Source organism: Chinchilla lanigera, unplaced genomic scaffold, assembly GCF_000276665.1.
Source record: "Chinchilla lanigera isolate Chin_1 unplaced genomic scaffold, ChiLan1.0 scaffold00022, whole genome shotgun sequence".
NCBI lineage: Eukaryota > Metazoa > Chordata > Mammalia > Rodentia > Chinchillidae > Chinchilla > Chinchilla lanigera.
In genome coordinates, this window is record NW_004955423.1 from 704,550 (window position 1) to 727,653 (window position 23,104).

General features: G+C 44.6%; 1 protein-coding gene across 1 annotated transcript in view; it reads left to right on the top strand.

Annotated features, from left to right (window-relative positions):
• The window catches only part of Abca4 (ATP-binding cassette, sub-family A (ABC1), member 4), a 126,605-nt gene that overhangs the window by 92,452 nt on the left and 11,049 nt on the right, over positions 1-23,104 (top strand). The window contains exons 30-44 of the mRNA XM_005385003.2: positions 701-887; positions 4,530-4,624; positions 6,173-6,205; positions 7,157-7,262; positions 7,378-7,452; positions 7,708-7,877; positions 10,015-10,192; positions 10,937-11,052; positions 12,049-12,196; positions 15,108-15,231; positions 15,628-15,757; positions 18,159-18,279; positions 18,680-18,742; positions 19,145-19,251; positions 21,247-21,388. Of these exons, the coding sequence (XP_005385060.1) occupies positions 701-887; positions 4,530-4,624; positions 6,173-6,205; positions 7,157-7,262; positions 7,378-7,452; positions 7,708-7,877; positions 10,015-10,192; positions 10,937-11,052; positions 12,049-12,196; positions 15,108-15,231; positions 15,628-15,757; positions 18,159-18,279; positions 18,680-18,742; positions 19,145-19,251; positions 21,247-21,388 (1,795 nt within the window). The remainder of the gene's footprint in view (positions 1-700; positions 888-4,529; positions 4,625-6,172; positions 6,206-7,156; positions 7,263-7,377; positions 7,453-7,707; positions 7,878-10,014; positions 10,193-10,936; positions 11,053-12,048; positions 12,197-15,107; positions 15,232-15,627; positions 15,758-18,158; positions 18,280-18,679; positions 18,743-19,144; positions 19,252-21,246; positions 21,389-23,104) is intronic.

Below are 23,104 nucleotides of genomic sequence, written 5' to 3' on the forward strand. Positions count from 1 at the left end.
CTCTGATAAGGGTCTAGGTTGTGAGAGACCTCTTCAGTCTTGCTCAGTATTACACAGATCACTTCCGTATCCCTGGCCAGCATCTAACCAGCCTTTCTTCAACATTGTGCAAAGGCCTTTACTACCTCCAGGAATCCCTGCAGTACTGGACACCTCTCTCTCAATGTAGTGGTTCTGTATTGAGCAGACATATGGTTCCCATAACTTATTTGAAAGGCCTCTGAACAGGGACAGAAGGATAGCGCAGGATACACTGTTATGTAACTGGACCTCAAAGACACTAATTACTTCTCTGCTAGCTCTCCGTTATCAGTATAAATATAAAGAAGGGAACTGTGGAGGAGAGTTGAAATCTACCAGGAATTCTACAAACTCAGTATAATTTTAATTTCTCTTCTTGTCCAGTCGACCAGTGAGAATCAATCCACACTAATTTATAATTCCTTTTGTAGTGTTCTCTCAGGTAGAGCTACTAGAAAGTCCGCAAACTATTTAGTTATTTCCTAGCCCCACACCCGGTCAGCCAGCCTCAGTGCTGATGGTTCCTGAGCATAACTGAACCTCTAGCAGGCCGAGAAGGAAGTGGTCTGAGGAGGGGAAAGGCTGAGAAAGAGCATTAGATGCTATTTCTTCTTCCAAGAAATTTTTTAAAAAATCAACTTAAGAATTGATTGTGGCTTATTTTCCTGTTTTCCATGAGGGAGTACCCCTGCGGCAATTCAACCCCTTGGAAGACCCCCTCTGTGTCCCCGAACGTCACCCACCTATTCCAGAAGCAGAAATGGACGCCGTCCAACCCCTCACCCTCCTGCAAATGCAGCACCAGGGAGAAGCTCACCATGCTGCCTGAGTGCCCCGAGGGCGCCGGGGGGCTCCCCCCGCCACAGGTACCTCTGCCCCTCCGGAAACCAGCCCCCATTCTGTGGGCAGTGCAGGCACAGCGTTAGTGGGCTCCAGGCTCAGAAAGCGTGCCTGTCCCCCCTGAGCCTGTAGCCAACTAACATTTCCAACTAACTACGGTAGGAAAGGGCCAAACGAGGCTCCCTGGGTCTTTCAGAGGCGCTTCCCGGAGGCCCTTGTCATTGCCACCTACAGGAAGTCACTGCCCAAAACTTCATTTTCCACCAAACGCTTCCTGTTCGATTCAAGAACATGTTTTCAAAGTTTAAAAAATTACACAGGGTATCTATTCTCATTACAGAAAAGCTAGCAAACACAGATAAGTCAGGGAAAAAAATCATCTCTTAGAGGTAACCATCAGTAACATTTGATTTTTATCTATCCAAACAGGATTATATTCAAAATATTGTCTTAAAACCCACTCAGTTCACTTTGACATATGAACATACAGCCATGTCAACTAATGTACATCTATACATTTTAATAGCTGCATATTTTATAATGTTTGGATTTACTTTAAATTATTTAACTAATCCCCTATCATTGGACATTTGGGTTTTCAATATTTTTGCACTATTAACCATACTGTGATATGCATTCAAGTGTTAGTGGATTTACACACTTAATAATGGCCTTATAAGAAGCTTCCATGTACTGTGAATTTAACGTGTGTGCCCATGCACCCCCCCACACAGAGCCAGCAGCACATCTGTCACAGCATTGTCACTGCTCTGAGCAGCACTGTCTCTTACAGTTCTGCACCCCGGACAGCCGTGACGCTCTCCTGGGCATTTCAGAGGTAAAATGGCCAGAGAAGCTTCAGTTTGTCCCTGTTTGGTAATGTCCTCCTGGTCGGCTTTGCATAATAGCTTTGCACGGCTCCTCTCACGATCCGTCAGTGCATGAACACTTCTCAGACAGGCAGGGTGGCAGAGTGGGAGCGGCATGGCTGAAGTGGGGAGGGAGGCTCGAGTTGGTTACTTGCCTTCTTCATTTCCTCATCTAGAAGCTGAAGCACTCTAATTTCGTAGCATTATTATGAGGATTTCATGAAATAATATGAGTAGAGAATTCTTTAGAGTTGGTCAACTGAAATGATGACGACTTCGAACCAATAGTGGAGGAAACAGGACATGGCTTGTTTTTTCCCATCTGGGTGGCCCACGACGTCCTGCTGCTTGCCCGTGCTCCAACCCCTAGGCTGCCATGGCAGGATCTACTTTCCAGGCAGCAGGATGGGGAAAGGAGTAAAGAAAAAGAAAGGAAAAAATGGGCAAATGTGTGCAAAGAAGGTTTCCAGAAGGTCCCAAATAGCTCTCCCACTATTATGTCACTGGCCGGAACCTCACATCAGGGAGACTTGGGGCTCTAGGCTTTATTCTGAGTGGTCTGGAGCCAACAAAAAAGGTCTTGCAGTGTTAATACAAAGAGCAGACTTGGGGGAATGACTAAATTTTACCAAAGCATCTATCACCATTGCTGGTTTATGAAGGATTCTATATTAATCTTTCTCTCCAAGCATCCACCTTTATTTCTGAAGCAATATATTCCCTCCAAATCACAACTCCAATACTCCATCGCTGGAGGCCAGGGAGATAGCTCAGCAGCATAGTGCCTTGCTTGGCAAGTGCAAGGTCCTGAGCTCGATTTCTGGTACAAAAAACCCTTAAAACTGAATGTCACACATCTGCCTAAGCACCGGGCCTTCTCTGTCTCTCTCAAGTACACACTCCCATTCTGCCTGGCGTAAGAACAGAGGGTATGGGCTTGGTTCTGAAGTAGTAAATATTTTTAGTCTGGAAAATGGGGTGGTCACTAGAGTCCCTTCCTTCTCTAAAATTTTTTCAAGAGTAGTGGGTCCTGAGTTGGAGGAGCTCTGTCCCTGGCTTCTAGCATAATTAGAGACAAGTAAGAGGACTTTGACACAATTTTTAGAAAATGGCTTATTATAAATCATCCCAACATCAGTAAGATTTCCAGCCTGGATTGCACTAGGGAGGGTGGCATTTTCCCTGGATGCCACTGTCAACCTGAGAATCAGGTGATGGAGTGTCAAGGACATGAAGTCAGACATGTCCAAGTTCCAAATCCAGGCCAACAACCTAGTCATGGAAGGCAGGGCAAGTCAGCCAACCCTTTTGGACTTCTGTTTCTGTCTGTAAAGTAAGAGTTCTTCTTTCATGTACCCACTCCCCAAGATTGTTGTAAACTGCATGTATTGCCGACATGTACTAATTTTTTTAAAGTATCAGGGTTGAGTGAGACTGTTTAACATAGTGCCTGGCTCACAGCAAGCTTTCAGTAAGTGCTAGTTCTAGCACAGAGAGAAACATGATGAAGTAAGTGAACTGAAGAGGGACAGTCAGATGGGAAGGAGGAAGGCGAGATGGAAAGTGCACAAAAATGAAAAGAACGGTGCATGATGGCGGTGGCTCAATGCCACCAAAAATCCCCACACCTACCCCTGGGTGGCACCGTAGACAAAGTGAATGCTTTTGCCCAAGTTTCATGGCTGGGGTTCATGAACCTACTGAAATTAGCTAATCCAAGAAACTCAGTAAACACTGTGTGTTCCTAAATGCAAAGCTATATTGCCACCTGCAGGCCAAACTCATAAATCTTTTGAATTCTCCAAAAATATTTTGGATTAATCAGCTTCTGGTCCTCGATGTATTTTGAAAGTGGTTTGTAAATTGCAAAGTACTATTCAAATTATTTTATTCATGTCCCAAATACTTTGTGTGACAGCTCTATGCCAGGAATGAGTTTGGGTGCCAGGGACATAACAGCCAATGGGTCAGGGATTACATCTTTGCTTTCGCAGTAATGATACCATGTTGGGGCAGCGGCACGGGGCGGGGGGCAATGGAAACAGTAAGTGGGCCCATCAGAAGGAAAATCTCCTATGAAGATGAGCACTATGAAGGTAACAGCAGTATGTGACTATGGAGAGGAGCTGGAAATGGAAATTCTGCTCAGATGAGTCAAATTTTGGCCGAGAGGTAGCAATGTGTAGTTCCTAAGCAGGGTGAACTACAAAACACAAAGCCAGGTCAAAAGTGAGAGGTGCCCCTGGAGAAACTGGAGGGAGTGGGGAGGGTGAAGGGAGGGCGGCAGGTGACGTCACACAGGAAACCAGGGCCAGATTACAAAGACTCACAGCGCCTGCATAATGGGATTGGATTTGACCCTAGGGTTTATTGGGAGAGTGGTAAGCAAAGTGGCTGAGGTGTGTGATTTATACTTTTAAAGCTCCGTCCGGCTGTTGGGTGGAGAATGGAACGTGAAGGAACAAGTGTGGAGTAAAGGAGACAATGTGGAAGTTTTCTAGAGACCTAGATGGGGTCTGCATGATTGGAGATGGATAGATGCACACGAATTGGAGAAGGCTGAAGCTGGATCAGCACACAGGGCTAGAGGTTTATTTTGGAGTTAAGGTCACCTATCTTGTCAATGGACTGGAGATTTATGACCCCCACATCACTGATGTGGGAAGTAGGCAGATACCAGTGCTTTACTTTGTATTTTCCCAGGAACTGAGTCCATAAATAATGTTTGGAGAAAGCAGTTTCACAAACTATAAAGTCTCAAATGTCAAAGTAATTAATATGAGTGTCTCATTGCTTCAGAGAACGCAGGCCAGCACTGAAATCCTACAAGACCTTACCAACAGGAACATTTCCGACTACTTGGTAAAAACATATCCTGCTCTTATAAGAGGCAGGTAAGAAGGGACTCTTTGTTACTTTGTTTTGTTTTAGATATACATAATAATAATGTTCATCATAGGGACTTTGTACCTGTACATGATATATCTTACTTCTTTTTCTCCCATTCCCCTCCTTTCAACCCCTCTTCCCTTCCTTATTTACAAAAGCTTTATTGCTATTTTTTTTAATCCCAGCTCCTTGTAGACCAAACTGGCTAGGCACAGACAGTAATTTACTCTCATAGTATCTATGATCAGGGCAGTGGGATATTTTCTTTTTTCAAATGAAAGAGCAAAACTTAAGCTACACAGTATTTCAAATATTACTTAAAATGCCTAGAATCTATTCAATAATTTAGTCTTGTATTTTAACTTGTTGAAAGGACAAAGTTTGGACAAAAGCAAGTAAAGAAGAGGAAAATAGAAGGGGAAAAAGAGAGAAGCAAGAAGTAAAAAACAGAAAGGAGAAAGGAACGATTAGACTCCAACAGGAGAGGTAGTGGGGTAATATCTGAGTGTGTGCCCAGCAACGAGCTAGATGGGTTAACTGCAGTCACATACTTTCTGAGATATCATTGCCCTTGAAAACTCCCATGAACTCTTCAGTAAGTATCTCGCTCGTGCAGCTCCGCAGCTGTTTTTATCAGGCCCAATCTCTGGGATGGAAGGCCTTCGCACCCCTATCAGAGCCAGCAGCTTGACCATAGCGTGCTATGGCGAGCTTCTACGGATGTGCCATCCAGTCTCCGTCTCTGAGGTTTTAAATTAAGCAAACCGTCTAATTTTAGTAGTGCTTTCAGATGCTTCCCCTACCAGAGCCCCGAATAAGGGGTAAACAAACTGAAATAACTAGAAAGCACTGCAGAGGGTGAACACGGCTGCTGGAGCAGAAGGCCAGATCAGCAGTTAGTGAAATCGAGAACCCCATCCAAGCCCCATAATAAAAGCAGAGCTCATAGTGTTTATTCAGTAATGCAATAAATGACTCTCAACTTTGTTCTCAACAGCAGATTTGCAATGTAGAATTTTAGATTTTTTTTTCTTGATGTTTGATGACAATAATAGTTCATAGGCTTGAACTCTGAGGCCTAGAGCTGGTGCTTGTCCATTTCCCATCTTGTCATTTAACCTCTGATTGTCTGAAATTCAGTGTCTAAACTTTGAGCTGAGGAGGGAGTCAGAACTTGCTCCAGGTGTCCAGATGATTGTTAGAGTCTCATTTGTACAGGATAAAGAAAGGAGGGCTACAGGCTTCACTCTGTCCTGGTGCGCTCGTTCCCGTGGTTTCTGGATCCAGATTGGGCACACTGGTCTGACGTGGGATCTGATTACAAGGTCACTTAGTCCAGCACATAGAGTAGCACTGGAAGAGTCAACGGTAGGAAAGAGAAGTCTTTTCCCTGCATATTCATTCAGGCTAGGTCTCCAGGCTGGGTGGCTTCCAAATTGTTCAGACATCAGGAAATGCAAAAATACCCTTAAAGAATCAGACATCCCCGTGACTTGAAACAAAAATTAATACTACTTACTGTATTTATTGCATGATTTTATTTTGGCTTTCAGCTTAAAGAGCAAATTCTGGGTCAATGAACAAAGGTAAGAGATTGCTTTTATAAGAAATTAATGTCTCATATTATGAGCCTAGATACTCCTCAGCTGATTCCTTTTAAGTTTTAGTGGGTCTGGCCCAGCCCTGGTGTCCTAGAAGCTCAAATGGCACCAGAGGTTTGGAGAATCTTCAGGGGGTATTCTAGGAGTGCACTGCCTCCCAGGCTCCCTCAGGACTTGGGTCTCTGGAATGGGTGCCTGGCCAATGCCTGGCTTTCCTGGGTGGGTCATGGAAGTGAAACCCAGTTTTGAGGAATGTCCCCTAGAGGGAACTAGGGGGCCACCACTGAAGTAGAAAGTGGGGGCAAAGGAACAAGGCCTTGAGAAAGAAGAACTTCAGTGAACTATCTCCCCAAGTCTGAAGGCCAGAATCCCAGTTAAGATGGTAGAAAAGAGTCAAGACAGAGATGGCGAGAGCTACTTAAACCAGGGGTGGGGCTGAGAGGCACCAAGAGGGAACTTTGTCCCACACAGATCTAGAGCCTCTAGTGGTGTCAGAGGCACCTGCAGCGCACAGAGGTGGCACAGAAGAGGAATCACCGGTTAGAGTGGAAGAGAGTGGGTGGGTGAGAGTCAGGGAAGACATCAAAGAGTGATGACACATGAAAGGTGAACTGCAGTTGCTCAAATGCTCACGAAAGGGAAGGGCACCCCAGGGGAACCAGCAGCCTGGCAAGGCAGAGAAACAGGTCAATGTGGACCATTTGGAGTTCAGTGATTGGACATGGCCAGAACATGCCTGTACAGAAAGGTAAGAGGGGTGAAGATGGAGAGAAGCAGAGAGCCAATGAGAGACAGACAGTTTGTAAAGTAGAACAATGTTGCTTGCTAGCCCAGACAATTCCCCCCAAAGTATACATTTTCCTACTGAGACTGAGAGAGCCACCGGTAGGCCTGACATTCATCACACTGACCTAAGAGTTTCTTGCTGCCTCACAGGTATGGAGGAATTTCCATCGGAGGAAAGCTCCTGGTTCTCCCTGTCACTGCAGAAGCAATTGTTGGTTTTTTAAGTGACCTTGGCCAGATAATGAATGTGAGCGGGGTATGTAAGCAGAATGAAGATTTGAGTAGGATTTTTGAGTTGCTTAATTATAATAAAGTAGAAATTATTATGAATGTTGCAGGGGTCATCTTACATGTTTATTATGGTTTTCTAGGGCCCTATCACCAGAGAAGTCTCTAGAGAAATGTCTGATTTCCTCAAACATCTTGAAACTGAAGACAACATTAAGGTACTTGACCTGCATAAGCTGCCCTATAGCTAAAAACTCATGTGAGCTGATTGTTTTATTATTGTTTTCCCAGCTTAGTTAGATTCCATCCCTCCTCCTACTGAAAACTAGAGAGGAATGTCTTCCAGCTGCCAAACCCTCCCTTCTTCTCACACTTTTTCCTGTTGCTAATTTTGTCCTTGAACAGCTAGCATTAGTGCCAGCTCAGGGGTCAGGTTGTAGCAGAACTCGACAAAGCTCATCCCTGCCTTCTAGGTGTGGTTTAACAACAAAGGCTGGCATGCCCTGGTCAGCTTCCTGAACGTGGCCCACAATGCCATTCTCCGGGCCAGCCTGCATGAGGACAGGCACCCGGAGGAGCACGGAATCACTGTCATCAGCCAGCCCCTGAACCTCACCAAGGAGCAGCTCTCAGAGATTACAGTGTAAGTCACCACAGCCCTGCCTCACAGCTCACTTGTCACCTCTGCCACTCTTTGGGTACCCAAGAAGATTTTCATTTCCATGATGTGCTGGGTGAGAAGGCAAAGCTGTTTAATCAACCGCCTCATAAAAATGTAAGACTCTCCAATGCTTTGTGGACCAAACTGCTTGGCCATTCTTCTTCCCCCACATTTACTTAGAAAGTAAGCTTGTATTTTACTCCATTTCCTTTGGACTCTCAATAACAAGATGCTCATGAAGTTTACACAGATATTCTCCTTGCCTGTAGGAAAAATGATTGCCAGGGGGCAGGGAAACTTCAGTGAACTATCTCCCCAAGTATATTTATCTTAGATTCTGGTCATTTCTGTCAGATGGCCATGCCTTGGATCTGTCCATAGATCTTTGCTTTCCTCCAGCTCAGGTTCCTACAGCACAGCATTAGGCAATAAAAATATCAGTCTTGTGCATTTGCACTGTTTGCTCTGTATGAGGCCCATGTGGAGAAGGGGTTGTAGGAGTGTCTTTGTTAGTGCAAACTTCTGTAAAGTGGTAGGGTCCTCATTTTATTATCCCAAATACCCTAAGTGCTACTGATACAGCAAGTATCAGTTCACAAGAAAACTGAAAAGGCAGGAAAGAATAAAGCTTTATTAAGCCGGCTGATGGACAGTCTCTAACCAGGACCCAGAGAAGATGTCCACCCTGATCTGGGTCTTACCTCCTGTTTAAGTACATTTTAAGTTTCCATAGTAACTATTACCTCATTTTTGGGAATCTTACAAGAATATCATTCTCCCAGAAGCTATCAGACAGCCAAATTCCAGATGACCATTGCAGTTTAACTTTTAACTTACTTCCTAATTTGTCCTGTTTGTTCTGTTCCCATTTTATGATTCTGCTATCCTTTAAATGGGTTGATAACTAACCAAGGTGAAGGGGTCAACTACATCTTAAGTGAACTTTAAGTGACTTCCCCTAATAAGGAGTTAAAAAACAGAAAAATGGAGTCTCTCTTGTCCTAACACTACTAAACATGCCCTGTGGTGTCTGGGCCTTGGGCCCTTGGTGCCTGCCTCTGGACACTCTCTGAGGCCCTCAAGTTTCTATACATCATGCCAAACTTTTTGAATAGGAAATTTGAAAGAGCAGTCCTCTGTAATCATAAAATAGAATATGTTCATTAAATTAAAATTTACATAATAGAGTTTTGAGAACTTACTATGTCTAACTCTACGTGGTTTAACTAACTCTGCAAGGACTTTGTGTGTTTCCTTCCAGTGATGATCCTATGCTCATTGCAGCTGTAGATGGTACCATTCAGAGTTTTTATTAGGGAAATTTCAACATATGGTTCCACTTGTACTTAAAGTTCAGGCTGCATTTCAGCCCTTACCTACTCCCTCAGCCAGCGTAAACAGAGCCCAGTGCTAAGCACCAGTTTACCACTGGAGTGAGTCAGTCCCATCGCCTACTGGCTGACCAACTTCTTCTGGGACATCATTCTCTTTTCAGTTTGGGATTTTTTTTTTTTTTTTTTTTTTGAGACCGGGTCTCGGTATGCAGTTCAGGCTGGCCTTGAGCTCATTGTGTAGCACACACTGGTCTTGAACTCACAACGATCCTCCTGCCTCAGCCTCTCGAGTGCTGGGATCATAGGTGTGAGCCACCACGCCTGGCTCAGTTTTGTTTATATAATGAACATTTCTCCAAGATATGATTAAATAAGATCATTTATTTCTTTCAACAAAAGGTATAAATTTCACAGATATATGGTATCTACATAAAAAACCTAAGAGAATCTATAGACAAATTATTAGAGCTAAGAAAAGCATTGTAGTATGTGATATAAATATGAACAACCCTCTCTATATACTGTAACAAATAATTAGAACACATAATAAAATGAAAACTTGTCTAGAAATATTCATGTGAAACTAAAAGTAATTCATAAATGCCCACTTGACCTTGACCCAGATTGATTAAGTTGGTTCTGAGGGACGATGGGCTTCAGGCTAGGGACAGGGAGTCTGGAACCTTGGAGTTGGGTAAGGACTGCCAGAGCCTGATATGGACTTTCTTCTGTTTCTGCTCCTCCTTCTACACCTCTCTCTCCCCTAATCTCTGGTCCTGCTGCAGGCTGACCACTTCAGTGGATGCTGTGGTTGCCATCTGTGTGATTTTCGCCATGTCCTTTGTCCCAGCCAGCTTTGTTCTTTACTTGATCCAAGAGAGGGTGACTAAAGCTAAGCACCTGCAGTTTATCAGTGGAGTGAGTTCCACCACCTACTGGCTGACCAACTTCTTCTGGGACATTGTGAGTGTCAGGTCTCCCCTCATCTCTGGTCCAAGGTGATGCTTGTGTGTGTCCTGACAGGAGACATGGCAGTGAGGGGGTCTTGCACTGCCAGAAGTATGAAAGCCATGAGTTCTCTAGCAATGCAATGGAATGTGTCAGTCAGCTTTTCATTGCTGTGACAAAATACTTGGGAAATCAACTTAAAGGAAGAAAGATATATTGATTCACTTGGGTTCATGTCACAGGTTTCAGTCCATGGTTGGCTGCCTCCATTCTCTCTGGGCCTGTGGTGAAGTAGTACAGGGCATGGCAGAGCAAAGCTGCTCCTCTTGTCACAGCTGAAAGCAGAGAGGTGCAGGGAGAGCCAATGAAGGTACCATGGACCAAGCATAGCTCCAAAGGTCCCAGTGGCCCTAATTGTTCCATCAGGGCCTACTTCATGTTTCCATTCCCTCCACGAATGAATTAAGCTACTCCAAGAAGTTAGAGCCCTCAAGATCCAGTCACTTCCCCAAAGCCCAACAGCTGGCAACCAAGCCTTGAACACAATGGGCCTTTGGGAGGACATTTTGGACCCTTATCATATCATGGGGGACTAGGAACAGTTTAACATATATTTTCTAAGGAAGAACTATTTAAACAGATGGAATCAATCCCATACTCTATAAGACCTAGAGGAGCCTGGTTTCACTCCGCATTTTACATAACAAGAAACGTAGATCCTAGAGACTCAGTGACTTACTGCCCTCTTCTCTCTTCAAGACAAATTATGCTGTGAGCGCGGGACTGGTGGTTGGCATCTTCATTGGGTTTCAGAAGAAAGCCTACACTTCTGCACAAAATCTTCCTGCCCTTGTCGCACTGCTCATGCTGTACGGGTAAGTTGTTTGGGCCCTAGCTAAAGCCCCTAAAGGGAAGCCAAGGGAGGGAGTGTTATCTTCTAATGGCAAATCTGCCCCTGGCAGGGGCTGCGGCTGCTAATGAGGAATCTGTCTGACATCTGTTTCTGACTCTACCAAGGAAGGTGTTTCTGATCCCTGGTCCATTCAGGAACAATGAGAGGAGCCTACCTGGCTCTGCCTGGCCTGACTTTTCTTCTGCTCCAACTGTGACCTTGACTAAAGACTAAGAATTGGTCACTCCCCAGTTTTTCTTCCACTCTAATTCTGATTCCTCTGAAGCCAATCTGACTCTTAGTGTCTCCATCTGTACTGCCAGGAGTTATTTGCACACAGTAGAAAACTCCAGGTGGAAAGCTTCTCCTGAGTCAGGCTAGAGAATGACAGAGATTCAGTCCAGTAGAAACTGCACAACTTTATATCCCAGGCCTACCGCTTGTGGCAGGGGTAACTATAGACAAGTAATGCATTCATCTGGGCCTCAGTTTCCTCATCTATAAAATGGAAATAATGAAACCTGGCCCTTTCTGTTGGGGCTGGTAGAATCTTACCAGAATGATTTTTGGTCTCAAATCGTCTTTCTGGGAAGTGGAGAATTCAGAACCAATAAAAACTATTCAGTGAAGTGTGAAAATGAGCTTCCTGGGACTTCTAGCTCTGTCTTGCTACTCCAGCCTAGAGTGGGAAGCACTGAGGGGTAGAGAACCCCTGTGCACTGTACAAAGCTTTATAGTTACAAAGCACACACAGCTACTGTCTCACTTGCTCCTCACAAAACCTGTGAGGTAGTCAGGGTAGGCATTATTTTCTGTTTAAAGATGAGGCAGAGACACCAGGGGATGGCTTGTCTCTTTCCCCTCTGGGACTCTGACCAGTTCAAACATGTTATATCATACATGAGGATTATATGTAGAGATTAGACTGATGGAATGGAAACTGGAACCCTGTCCCACAGACCTGTGTCATCTCACACAGATGGGCAGTCATCCCCATGATGTACCCAGCATCCTTCCTGTTTGATGTCCCCAGCACAGCTTATGTGGCTTTGTCTTGTGCTAATCTGTTCATCGGCATCAACAGCAGTGCCATCACCTTCGTCCTGGAATTATTTGAGAATAACCAGGTAAGCCTGACTCTCTTCTCTCTCGGTGTCATGTTTGGTTAGTGGCACACTGACAGCACGTACTGGCCAGGCAGAGCCGTGGAAAGCGCTGTACTGTATCTGTGGGTGCTCAGTGTCCAGAGGAGTATCGCCACCCCCTCGGCCCCTTCTCCCTCCCTCTCTCCCTTCCTCCTTCCCTCCCTCCCTTTTTTCTTTCTGCTGATCTATGTGCTCTCAGTACAATGATGTTCTAAACCTAATCTGCAAGCTATAAATTACTTCCCAACATACTAACTTTTTAGATTTTCTCACTCTTTCAAGAAAGTTTCCTTGGGAACCATGGGCATCAGTTTCTCCCTCTCCCTGTCCTTCTCCTTCTCCCTCTCCTTCTCCCTCTCCCCCTCTCCCTTTCCTTCTCTCTTTTTCCCTCCTCCCTCTTCTCTCTCCCCTCTCTCCTCTTCCTCTCCATCTCTCTCTCTCTCTCTCTCTCTCTCTCTCTCTCTCTCTCTCCCATAACACATTCAAATGATTTCAAAATGGAAAAGAAAGAAAAGATGCACAAGAAAAACCTCCCTTCCTACCCCTGTTTCTGATTCACTTAGTTTCCTTCTCCTCAGACAACCTTAAGAATTTCTAGAGTTTTCTGGAGACATATAACCAAATACATAGATATTATTTCTCCTACACTCTTACACAAATTATAATATACTAGCATACTTGTACCCAAGTTAATCCTGAGGACAGCTTTAGGAAGTTATGGTGCTGAATAATTCAGTTTTAGAAGCTATAAAGTCCAATTGTCTTTTGTGCACACTTCTTGACACCTTATTGCCCATATAGAGATGCCATACCGAATCCTTAATAAAACAAAAAGGTCAGCGGCTGTAGAGCTATTTTTACTCCACACCCTCACTCCCAGCAGCTGTGTCTGAGTCCTGCCGTGGCTGTCCTTGGATTGTTTGGGCTCACTCATGTGCCTGTATCCCCAGCTATGGCGCTAGCCTTTCCTTTCCTCACTAGCTCTTCATAGTTCAGGGGCGGGCAAATCTACGCAGAAGCCCACAGACAACCACCTAATCCCCTGGCCTCCTGAGAGCCACTCCTTCCCAGACCTAGTCACGTTTTCTGTGGCTGCTAATTGGGAAATGAAACCCACCTGCCCCATGAATTATAGAAATGTGATATGTCAGGCATGGTGGGTCAGCCCTGTAATCCCCACATTTTGGAAGCCTGCAGCAGGAAGACTGCAAGTTCAAACCAAGCCTAACCATGTCTCAAAATTTAAAAAAAAAAAAAAAAGCTGGGGGTATAGCTCAGTGCAAAGCCCCTGGGTTCAATCCACAGTAACACACACACACACACACACAATATATATATGTCACAATCAGAGTCAGACTTCAGAAGGGAGAGGAGATAGACAAGACACAGATCCAGCGGATGGACAGAACATCCTGGTGGATGAAAGTACCACTCATCAGAGCTGCTTCTGTCACAGACTCACAGTGCACTCATTCTCAGGAGAGGGTATTACTTCAGAATAAAGAAGTGACAAATGTAAAGCCACTCAGGATGTTTTCCCTTCTGTGGCCTCACTGAGCCACATACTGAACTCTTAGCCATTTACTGAGTACCCTCCTACAAGATGATTACTTGAGGACCTTATCAGATGCACAGAAATTGCCATGGGAGTGTCCTGGGTTTCGGCAGTTGCTGTCCCTGCTTGGCCAGGAGGTATTTACTAGATGAACATCATGCGTTGGATATGCCAGTATAAATAAGTGTGACCCACTGGTGCTGACCCTAGGAGCTCTTGTTCCAGTCAAAAAATGACCTGCCAACAAGTTAGCAACCAACATAAGCCACAGTATATGACACTGCATGAGACGGTGTGCTATACGCCATCAAAGGAGCAAGGCAGGTAAATACTACAGATCAGAGTGGGCCAGAAAGCTGGGCTACAACTTAGTACAGTCTTAGTGCAGGAAATGTAACTTGGCCTGTCCTGGAATAAGTAAAATTGTATTAGCGCATTTATAAATAATGCACTACCTACTATAACCATTGTGCAAATGACTTATTTTAGGAAAATAATTAGGACTCAGTCCCTGCCTTCCAGGGTGTCAATGACTAGTGGAGAAAGTAGACAGGTTAAAACAATAATTAAGTAATTACAGGAGCATGGTAAGTACTATTAGAAGTGGATGTTTCTCCATGGGACTCTGAGAAGGCTTGAGAGAGAAGGGACTATTTGAGCAAGCTCTCTAAAGAAGGACAGGAATCTGTCAGAGAGCAGAAAGGAAAAAAACATCCTTTGCTGCCTTTGGGCGGTTTGTGCAAGACCAAGATACAGCGGATGAAAAGCCTCCATCCAGGGACAACTCACAGCTGTACCAGTGGAGATACCTGTGCCACGCTCCCATAAGCTGCTTCAGGTCCTGCCACCACCTTCCTGGGAGAGCTCCAGGTGATCACAAGTGCATCTGCGGGACAGCTGCCAAGCAGACCGCAGAAGCAGCTGCTTCTCCACAGATACCCCTTATCTACGCAGCTGCCCAGGCGTAAGGAATGCAACACGCAAGTTCTGTAGTTAGCCCCAGTGCCTAGAGTACTGGACGCAGTAAATATGAAGCAAATGCTGCCTAGATCTAGGAGGTGTCACCTCCTGCCCACCAGAAACATTCAAGGAGCCCCAGCATTGATTAGTAATGAACTGATTGCTTCCTTGGCCCTGTCCTGAGGCACCACCTGCAAACACTTGAGGACTCTCCTGTCAAACTCTCTTAACAGGCCGCCTGTGGCCAGCCTAGCTCTAAGGATGTTTATCTGCCCACCTCCCCTGGCCCTTCCCTGTGGGCGCATCTGGACCCACCTGCTCAGGACAGAGCGGGCAGCCTCAGCTCCCACTTCCAACAGTCACGCTTCTCTGTTTCAGACGCTGCTCAGGTTCAACGCCCTGCTAAGGAAGTTGCTCATTATCTTCCCTCACTTCTGCCTGGGCCGGGGCCTCATTGACCTGGCACTGAGCCAAGCCGTGACAGATGTCTATGCCCGGTTTGGTAGGTGGCATTTGAGTCTGATGGTAACAGAACCTGAATGTGTGGAGGCTGGGAGGCTTGCAACAGAAGTTCCTATATCAGATCTGCACCCTGGGCTGGGGCCGGGAGGGCGTCTAGATGCTGCTCCGCCAGTCGGGCATTGCCCTGACACCTAGAAGGGACGAATGTGCCTCTGTTTCCTGCCTGAGGAAACCCAGAAAGAGCCAAGGGCTGACTTTTACTCTCCCCCATCTGACTAGGGGAGCTAAGGTGCAACTCATATTTGACTTTCACTTAATCCTTTTCTCAAGGGCCAGTCCAGCTGGCCCTGGTGTCACTGTAGCCTGGTCTTTAGGGGTGAGCTGGGACACAGATGCAGAGTCAATTCCTGCTGATGTCAGTGGCTTCTCTCCCCAGGTGAAGAACACTCTTCAAATCCATTCCAGTGGGACATGATTGGGAAGAACCTGGTCGCCATGGCAGCTGAAGGGGTGGTGTACTTCCTTCTGACCCTCCTCATCCAGCACCATTTCTTCCTCACCCGATGGTACACGCTTGTCACATCCTGAGGGAACCAATGGGCAGCTTGGTGTATCCAGAATCAGAGTTCATATGACGTGGTCACCTCTTTCCTCAGAGCCTGTGTGATGGTTATCTACACTCTCAAGGCCTGGAGTGTTTCAAATAACAGAGGGGAGAGATGGGTTAAAATAAGCATGCTAGAATTTGGGCCAACATTCAACTTTAAAATATTTAAAAGGCAACAGTACTAGTTTCAGTTCCTAATCTTTAATCTTTCCATTTAATTACCACATACTTCATTTTAAATCAGATGATAAGATTGCTAATAACAATGGTTAAGGGGTATCCAAAGTACTAGGAAATAGGTTTATGTATACATGAGAAAAGCAAAAAAAAGGTCCTCTTTGCTAATTAGAGATATACATGGGTAGATAACTGCCAACCCTAACTTCACCAGGACTTCTCCATGGCCAGGCCAGCTGGCCATGTACCCAGTCCAGCCATTCTCCTCCAAGACCCTCCCTCCCCGATTGTGCCCTGGGTCTCCAGAGGGCAGCACCTCTGCAGGCCAGACCTTCACTGCCTAGGCCCAGGGCCCTGGAGTGCAATCACTAAGTCCTCCCTAACAAACTTTCTTGACAGTGTTTGTTTCTTAACCTTTCCTCCTCTCAAGCCAACTCATCTAATCCCATGTAAATAAAGATTCCAAGAACTCATTTTTTGTTTTTTTTAGGTTTTGATCCATAGGGACTTAACTTGGTATCAATGAATCTACTGCTCAACTTACAGAGTTGTAGGGATTGAATGCTATAATAGATCAACACCGTTTGAATAAAACATGGTCAGGAAGTGGTTGTAGTTGTGGGAGACACTGTAAGCAACCATTGTCCTTAGGACCCTGGGCCTTTGTAGGCACCCTGAGCTCTGGCTGCATCTTTTAGAGGCCTTTGTGTGCAGGAGGTACAGAAAAAGAGATTTAACTGCCAAACCCAGTTTATTAGCTGCCAACGCTGACGCCAACATAATTGAGTGATTCCTGTCTGCCTTAAGAGAGTACCAAAAAAGTGACCACACTCTCCAGCTTCCAGCTCATAGCCATGCTCATACTGAGAGGTAACAAGCCAATGGGGGTGGTTTTTGGCAGAGGACAGGCCTGCTTGAAGGTGCAACAGCCCCAGAGAGTAAGACTGGTGCACAGGATAGAGGGAGTTCAGGATAACCATGAAAGGAGAAGGTAAAGGAGGGGAAACAAGTCTGGAGGGGTAGGCAGAGCCAGGTTAGGAGATGCCACCATCTTAATGATTTGGGACTCAAACTTGAGGGCAACGTGGAACCCCTGGGGTGCTTCTATCAAGAGAGTGATCTGGGAGCAGGAGACCACACAGAAGGCCATCTTGGTACCCAGGCAAGAGACAAAGGTGGCTGGATAGGGATGATAACCTCAGGAAATGGATTCATTGGAGAAATAGTAGATCTGTTAAATGAGATTTGGTGATGGAATGAATGTGACCAGTGAAAGAAGAAGGAAAGACTGGAAGACTAGGTGGTTGGGAAGGTTTCGAGAAGAGACTATGTTTTTAAGGACGGAGAGGATCCCCTTGGCTTGGGGGACACGTTTGTTGAAGCTGGGAGGTGGGAATGACCAGCATGGGCCGGGGGCCGGGGAAGATACCCATGGTTGGTAGAACAGCAAGTGCAAGGGATGAGCAGGTAGAAAAATGTGGGACCTGATTGCAGGACTCTGAGATTCCAGCTCCTAGAGGAGTTAGGGTTTTAGTCAACAGTGAAGGGAGAACTATGGAAAATTTCGGGCATGAGGGGACCAACTATTTTGTTTTTTTTTTTTTTTTTTTTTTTTTTTGGTTTTTCTCCGGTACCAGGAACCGAACTCACGACCTTGCGCTTGCCAGGCAAGCGCTTTTGCCGCTGAGCTAAATCCCCAGCCCCGGGACCAACTATTTTGAAAAGGTTGGGTTTGTAGGGTGCTCTAGAAGAAGTAGGAAGCTTGGTAGGTAGCAATTAATCTTGGCTGAAAACTTGACAGAGGGAAAGGGTTTCAATCAGAACAGCTCTCAGGTCCTGCATCTTTACTCAGTCCAGACACTGTGCTGAGTTCATCCTCACATGACCCTAAGGTATAGATAGTCTTCTCCCGCCCCATCATATGGTTGAAGGAGGCAAGGCTCAGAAAAGCCCAGTGACATGCCCAAGCTTATGCATGGGGAGACGAGCCTGGAACCCGTGAGCACACGACCCCTCAGCCTTTGGTCTGGTGCGCCTCCTTGTAGGAGTCCTTTAGGATTTAAGTGGAGAAGACAGAATCCCAGGGGAGCAGAATTAAAGGAATGGGATGAAAAGTCAGATAAAAAATACAATGCCAAGAATGTGTGTTCCTGGCTTAATTCTGTCCCTTTTCCTTCCTCCAGGGTTGCTGAGCCTGCTAGGGAGCCCATTGTTGATGAAGATGATGATGTGGCTGAAGAAAGAAAAAGAATTACTAGTGGGGGAAATAAAACTGATATCCTAAAGCTAAATGAACTAACCAAGGTAAGGGACAGGTGTAGGTGTATTGGTTTGGAGGTGCTATTTGGACCCACATGGCATAGTGTAGAATGAGTGGGTCCCTTATGCCAGGACTGTGATTTCCTAATGTCACCATATGGAGTCATCATTTCTGTGTTGTAACTTCTCTTCCAAGGGCATCTAGTTCCCATGCCTTGTCACGCCATCCATCTGAGCATCGCCAAACTTTCTCCATTCTATTTCTGCACTGCACGGGTCATCCACAGATTTTTCAGGGCTCACAGCCCATCTCTTAATACCACATCAGTATGGAACCTCCCAGCGCTGGTGGCTCTCCCAAACCACCCTCTGCGCACTTCTTCCTTTTCCTCTCCCTGCTCTAACGCTGCGTTGGTCCTCACCCCACTTTATCTGGATCTTGCAGGTCTATTCAGGCTCCTCCAGCCCAGCAGTGGACAGGCTATGTGTCGGGGTCCGCCCTGGAGAGGTAGGAACTCTGCAGACTAGTACGAAAGGGCTTCAGAAAATCAGCTTTTATGAAGAACTCTTCTCTCCTATGAAGCAAGGCTACCCAACAGGAATCTAACGCAAGCCACATACAGAAATGTATATTTTAACCAATATATCTCAAATATTATCATTTCCTTTTGTAATGAATATAACACCTTGTTAATGAGGTATTTTGCATTCTTTGCTGTTATTCTCAGTCTTCAAGCTTCACCTAATGCCCATATCAGTTGGGCCTAGATGCGCTTTGTATCAGTACACACATGGAGCTAGCAGCCTCTGTAATGCAGCCCGGGTCTGAGGTGCCTCTCCCAGCCCTGCAGTCTGACATTCCATACCTTCTTGGTCTCTAGGGAAAGACTCGTTCTGTGTTTCCTTCTAGTGCTTTGGCCTACTTGGAGTGAATGGAGCCGGCAAAACAACCACATTCAAAATGCTCACTGGGGATACCACAGTGACCTCAGGTGATGCCACTGTTGCAGGCAAGAGGTAAGTGCCTGCCCTTCCTGCCTTAGGGTATCTGTCACAGGTCCTGGTCCTTGTCCCTCTTCCAGTGTAGGGAGAGTAATCTTCAGACCCTACATGAGAGTGACTCACAGACCCAAATGATCTGTGTAGAGGAGGGAGATTGCCAAACAGCATGGTCCAAAAAGTACAAGACATGGACCCACTGGAAAAACGAATTTGACTATGACCATTACAGAAGTGCTGTTAACCTGAGATGTTGGCAAGTTCTGGGGAGCTCTAAGCCACTAGTTCTTCATTTCTCTGGGGTCATAAACTCCTTTGAGCATCCGATAAAACTTGTGCTCTCTTCCTGTGTAGGAACACACCATTGCTTCCCTACACACAATTCTACAAAAAGTTTCAGGGAACTTCTAAGCCCTGAAGCACTTGTGATTATGCTGGGGCACCTGGGTGCCAGGTTAAGAACACCTTCCTCCAGGCTGTTTGTAAATGGGGCCTAATTTAAGGGCCCTGATGGGGCCTTAATCTGCATTGGTTTTTTTGTGTGCTGATGCTTGGCTTTGTCAGATCAAGGAGCACAAAGGGAAAACGGGCCTGTGCCCTTGGCTTCTGGAGGGTGACTGCTGTCCGCTGTAATACAGTAAGTTTAAATAGACTGGTCTTCTGTGAGGCAGAAAAGAGAGGATGAGCTCTCGCTTGTTTGCCTCGTTGCTGCATGCTCCTTGAATAGCAAAGTTTACACACAGTAAGTCTGCCCACAGGGACCTGTTCTGGTTTATGAGTGGAGACAAGCACTGCTCATACGTGCTTGACTAAGGCCTCTTTCCTTTACCGGAAAACCATCTTCACCATACCTTGGTGCTCAGCAGGCAGGAGGAATCCTGAGCATACCTCAAGTGGCTCAGAAAGGGTGAATTTAGCTTCCCAGCCTTCCATGACCACCCCTGTTGGGTCTGTGGCAAAAGAACTGGCGGAGTAGAGCCAAATCATGCCGGGTCTATCTCATCTGCTGATCTAGCTTAACTGACAACTATGCAGGTAAGCAAAGGAGTTATGGAGAGAGAGGGTCAGAGGAAGGATATAATAAGAACTTACCAGGTGACATCAAGTTTTGGTGGAAGTGAGATATAGGCTGATGTCCAGAAGGTAAAACTGAGCTGAAAGCTAGAAAGAAACCATAGGTTACAGACTGAGATTCTCTTACAGGCTAGTTCTGTGTATTTCTCAAAGGGCTAACTGTTCTTACTTTCCTGGGTGGTTTTAATTACCCCAGCCAGATTTTTTATGGCTTTTGTCACAGAGAGAAACTGCAATGACTTCTCTCTGTCCCACCCTAGTTTATCCATTTTTTAATTTGTAGACCCTCATCTATAACAAAAAAGGGGTAGTATTAGGCCAGATAATCTATGTATAGTTTATGTTTTATCAAAGTCAATGTATTTTTCGTTAAGTCAGAGTATCTCTAGTGGGGGTAAATTCATTAGTCAAAGGGAGTGATAGACCCCCATTCACTTTATCTCTGCTCCCTGCTGGCCTCTTGCTCTGGTAGGTATCTTATTGTTCCTCTTTCATTGACTGAATATCTGCCAAAAAACACATATGGAAAAATGTACTTTCATCAGAAGGCATCTATAGTTTATAGCATCTTCCCAAATGTCTGAAAGGGATTTAAAACCATGGATCAGTTTCTTAAACCTGATCTTCTCTTTGTTTTAAAACTCACAAGGGAAGAGATCCAATTCAAGCCAAAGTTGACTTGTGAGGAATAAGTATTCAGCTAATTTTAGACACTGGAAATTTAAAGGCTCTGGCTAAATTCAAAGCTAGAATCCTGATGCTCATGTCTCTAACCAAAGACTCTCTGCTTCACTTTCCAAAAGTGGTGTGTATTTCTAAAGCAAAGTGGGAAAGGACAGAGGCAGCTTCCTTATTCCAATGGGAGAAATCTCTCCAGTCACAGCTCTCTAGTCACTCCCTCTATGAAGGAAACTCACCAATTACTTTTTTTTCTTGCAGTATTTTAACCGATATTTCTGATGTTCATCAAAGAATGGGCTACTGTCCTCAGTTTGATGCAATAGATGACCTGCTCACAGGCCGAGAACATCTTTACCTTTATGCCCGGCTTCGGGGTGTTCCAGCAGCAGAAATTGAAAGGGTAAAACAATGATTTGTTGTAGTTGCTTAAGAGTTTGATAAATCATAAGCCTGCTTCCTGAATGTGTTCATTTAGATGCGGGAAACTACAACAGCACACAGTCAGCTCATTCATTCTAACAAATGCACAGTAGCATCTACTGCGTACCAAGTGCTGTTCTAGAAGCCAGGGATATAGCAGTGAATAAACCAGGCAAAAAAGTAAATTCCTGTCCTCATCTCTAAAAAGATGATGTATAGCACTATCTTTTAACACAGTAATCACACTTCCAGGAATTTAACCTGAAGATGCTCATTCCAAGTTTAAGACATGGATACACACAAAGTTATTCATTGCATTGTAACTGCAAAATCCTGCATATTATCCTGGATAGTAAATTGGTTGAGTGATTTATGGTATGTATATGCAATAAAATTTTATGCAGCCATAAGTATAAGAAATACCTCTGTGAGCTGATATAGAGTTATTTCCAACATTGTTAAATTTTTTTAAAAGTTCAAAAGAGAGCATGTAGAATGCTACATTTTATGTGGAAAAGTAGGAAAAATATGAAATCATGCATATATCTGCTTACCTTTATGAATAGAACATAAGAAGGATAAACCAGAAAATAGTGAATTTAGTAATGAATAAGAGGGAATTGGAATAAAAGAAAATTTGGAGAATAACATTTCTCTGAGGGTATCTTTTTATTTTTATTTTTTATTTAACTTTTCTTTTTTTTGGTCTGTTTGAGACAAGGTCTCGCTATGCAGTTCAGGCTAGCCTTGAGCTCACTTTGTAGCCCAGGTTGTCCTCAAACTTGCAGCAATCCTCCTGCCTCAGCCTCCCAAGTGCTGGAATTACAGGCTTGTGCCACTACACCCAGCTTCTGGGGGTATCTTTTTATATAGTGTTAATTTTGGAAACATGTTAATGTTCTACATAGTCAAAAATAAAACATCAATAAGAATGAAAAGGGGGTAAAAATAAAAACAAAAGAAAAACCTAACACTGAATATAAACTGAAACAAACTCAGTTTTGTTTCAAATAGGTATCATAATCATACAGAGGGGGGAAGCATTAGATTTGGAGATATCACCATGAATTCATGAAATACTTATATGCATATGTTGTGTATGCATATAAATGTGCTAATGTGTACTGTGCATATGCATGCATATGTATGTGCATTTTTATGTGTATATCTGTCCTTTGAAAGGAACAAGAAGCAAAAATATCCCATTAGCAACATTCATACCTACTGCCCAGAATTTAGTCTCTGTATCATTCCCCATTACAGGGAAATATAATTCTTTACGTAAGTGACAAATTCCAAGGTTAGAACATCTATTGTGCCAGAAAGTAAGTCCTTTTAGTGAATGATGAGGCATGTCATAAGAACCTAAGAGACATCTTGAAGGGGCTCCCATTGGCAAAACAGGGAATAATTTGAATATCAAAACACTTAAATATGATGATAGGTGACAAAACTTTTCCTATTAGAGGAAAGTAGGAATTTATAAGTCCATACTGTTAAATAGATAAGTAGGAGAGAAGGGCTTGCTTGCACTCAAGTGCTGAGAGCCAAATAATTACTGTGAAGGAGTTCCGAAATTGAAAAATCACTTTGTAATGACCATACAAAGACTGGATTGCACAAAAATCCTTAAAGGATAATAAACGAAGGGGAAATTTTTGATGAGGAGCAAGATATTTTATGGCTTTTAAAAGAA